Here is a 2,496-nt window from a genome sequence, read left to right on the forward strand (position 1 = left end):
AAAAAAAAAAAAAAAAGTAGAGGACTATATATATATATATATATATATATATATATTCCAAGGGAATGATATATAATAGTCAAATTAGAACACGGAATTGTACTTTTTCCTTACTTTCTCACCTAAGTTCTGATTTCTCTCTCCAGTGGGTAACTATATATATATATTATATATATATAGGCGTTTTCACCCTAAGCATATATATTGTATCATATATATGCGTGTATGCAGATGATATACATGAATTTCAAATGTACGCACATACATAAGCGTTGTAATTTGGAGTAGAGGAAATCATGAACTCGCATATGCCAACTCCTGGTACTTCTAGCTATATAATGTCATTAAGGAAAAGAAGTATCGTATTTAATTAGTTCTGGATTATATAAATTAGACAAATGTTTATCTGGAAATTAAATCATTTTGGAAAGAGAAGTAAAACAATATTGTTGTTTAGATATATATTGTAGTTGTGTGAGTGTGTGTGTGTGTGTGCGAGTGATAAATTTTGTAAATCGTATCTTGATCTAAATCTCTTTGTTAGTTTATTACTTGCCTATATATTCATAAGCATTGTAATTTGGAGTAGAGTTAGTCTCAGTTGTGCCCTTTTTTGTTCCTGGCCAGGTCAACTAGTATTGAGCTATGCTTTTATATACTTGGAATATTGGATTAGAGTATACTGGATATAAAATTAATAATGTAAGGTATATTACCTGTAATAATAGGTGCACCATTGGAATAGGATTGGATGACAATTGATTTTTAATATCGCTTAAAATCTGAAACTAAAATTAATTTGGAATTAAACTTATACATTTTTTATTTTTTTACATATGTGTGACAACAAAATAATTATCATTCAATATTTAGGTCATGGAACCTTGTGTTTGCATAATTCTTGTAGATGCATATGTGGGGGCATGGATCTCAATACAGAAAGGGACCAGACTCTCTAAAAGGGACTCAACCAACGGCCATGCTAAGGCTGCCTTGCTACTGCTGCGCCCCCGGGTGCAAGCACAACATCGACCACCCGAGGGCGCGGCCTCTCAAGGACTTTCGCACCCTTCAAACTCACTACAAACGGAAGCATGGTGTCAAGCCCTTCATGTGTAGAAAATGTGGCAAACCCTTCGCGGTGAAAGGTGATTGGAGGACTCACGAGAAAAATTGTGGCAAAATTTGGTATTGTGTTTGTGGATCTGATTTTAAGCACAAGAGGTCTCTCAAGGACCACATTAAGGCCTTTGGCCGCGGCCACGATGCTTTTGGTGTTGATTGCCTTGACGATGATGAGGAACCAGCGTCTGAAATTGAGCACGACGGCGAGGCCTCAATGTGATATCATATTTTATGTACGTTTTCAATTCTTGTGTGCAAATTAATTAAGATTAGTGCAGTCCTCATATTCTTCAACTTATTGATTTTTTTTTTTTTTTTTTCCTTTTTTTTTTTTTTTTTTTTTTTTTTGCTGTTTCTGCCTAATCTGCTAAGTTGATTATTATTTCCTTCTGATTATGGATGTTAAGATCAATCTCCTTCAATTATATGGATTAATAGTTCAGGTTTTCTCAGTGTCATATATGTTTTTGTGGAAAATATTAAAGATTACTAGTGCTCATATATATGTGGATATATATATATATATATATTCAACTTACTGATTTACTCTTTTTCTTTCCTTTTCCTTTTGTTCTATTAACCAAGTTGAATATCCTTCGGATTAGATATGTAAATTAATCTCATGTAGTTACATCACTACAAGAAAAAAGCTACTAGTGGCAAAAATAAAAAAAATAAAAAAAAATTCGCCGCCATAAAAAGACGTGAGCTTATCTATAGCGGCGAAAATATTCTTCGTTGACTTACCATCACTACAAGAAAAATGGCTTTTCGTAGCGGTTAGTTATAGCGCTTTTCAAAAAACGTTACTGCTTTAGTCTATAATAGCGTTTCTAAAGAGTTATAATATATATATACATATATATTAAAATTTGTTGACATTTTGACTGATTTGTTTTATATATATTTAAAAATATATAAATGTACAGATACAATTACATTGGGCGGGCATTGGAAAAAAAATTTCCAATTTTCCCGCTCGCTCCCTCCCCCCATTTTTTTTTCTGTTTTTTTTAAAGGAAATGCGCACAAGATACGAGAGAAACAGGGAAAGGAAAAAAAAAAAAAAAAAAAAACCCCCCAATGCTGAAATGCCCATACGGATTCATTCTCACTCAAAGAGTGCTTTGGCCGGCCAAGAGGGAAACAACCTCATTCTCCCAAAATTCCCTAAAATTCCCTAAGTTTTCCTAAGTTTCCTCAAGATTTACTCTCCTCGATTCTGAAATTGAAGGCCGGTAGTGTTAGGTTCCCTCAAATTTCCAACTTTCCCCCAAATGCCCTAATTTTCCGGTCCATCTCACGGGAAGAAATCCTCACGGCCGGGAAGAATCTCACGGGAAGAAATCCTCTCTTTGTCTGTGCATCGTT

The 2,496-nt window shown here is 34.1% G+C and overlaps 1 protein-coding gene across 1 annotated transcript in view; it reads left to right on the forward strand.

Moving 5' to 3' along the window:
- Positions 1–1,427, forward strand: part of LOC21395737 (zinc finger protein WIP2) — a 26,048-nt gene extending 24,621 nt beyond the window's left edge. The window contains exon 2 of the mRNA XM_010089943.2: positions 908–1,427. Within this exon, the coding sequence (XP_010088245.2) occupies positions 908–1,345 (438 nt within the window). The 3' untranslated portion in view covers positions 1,346–1,427. The remainder of the gene's footprint in view (positions 1–907) is intronic.
- The last annotated feature ends 1,069 nt before the right edge of the window (positions 1,428–2,496 follow it).

The sequence above is a fragment of the Morus notabilis genome, unplaced genomic scaffold, assembly GCF_000414095.1.
Source record: "Morus notabilis unplaced genomic scaffold, ASM41409v2 Scaffold657, whole genome shotgun sequence".
Lineage (NCBI taxonomy): Eukaryota > Viridiplantae > Streptophyta > Magnoliopsida > Rosales > Moraceae > Morus > Morus notabilis.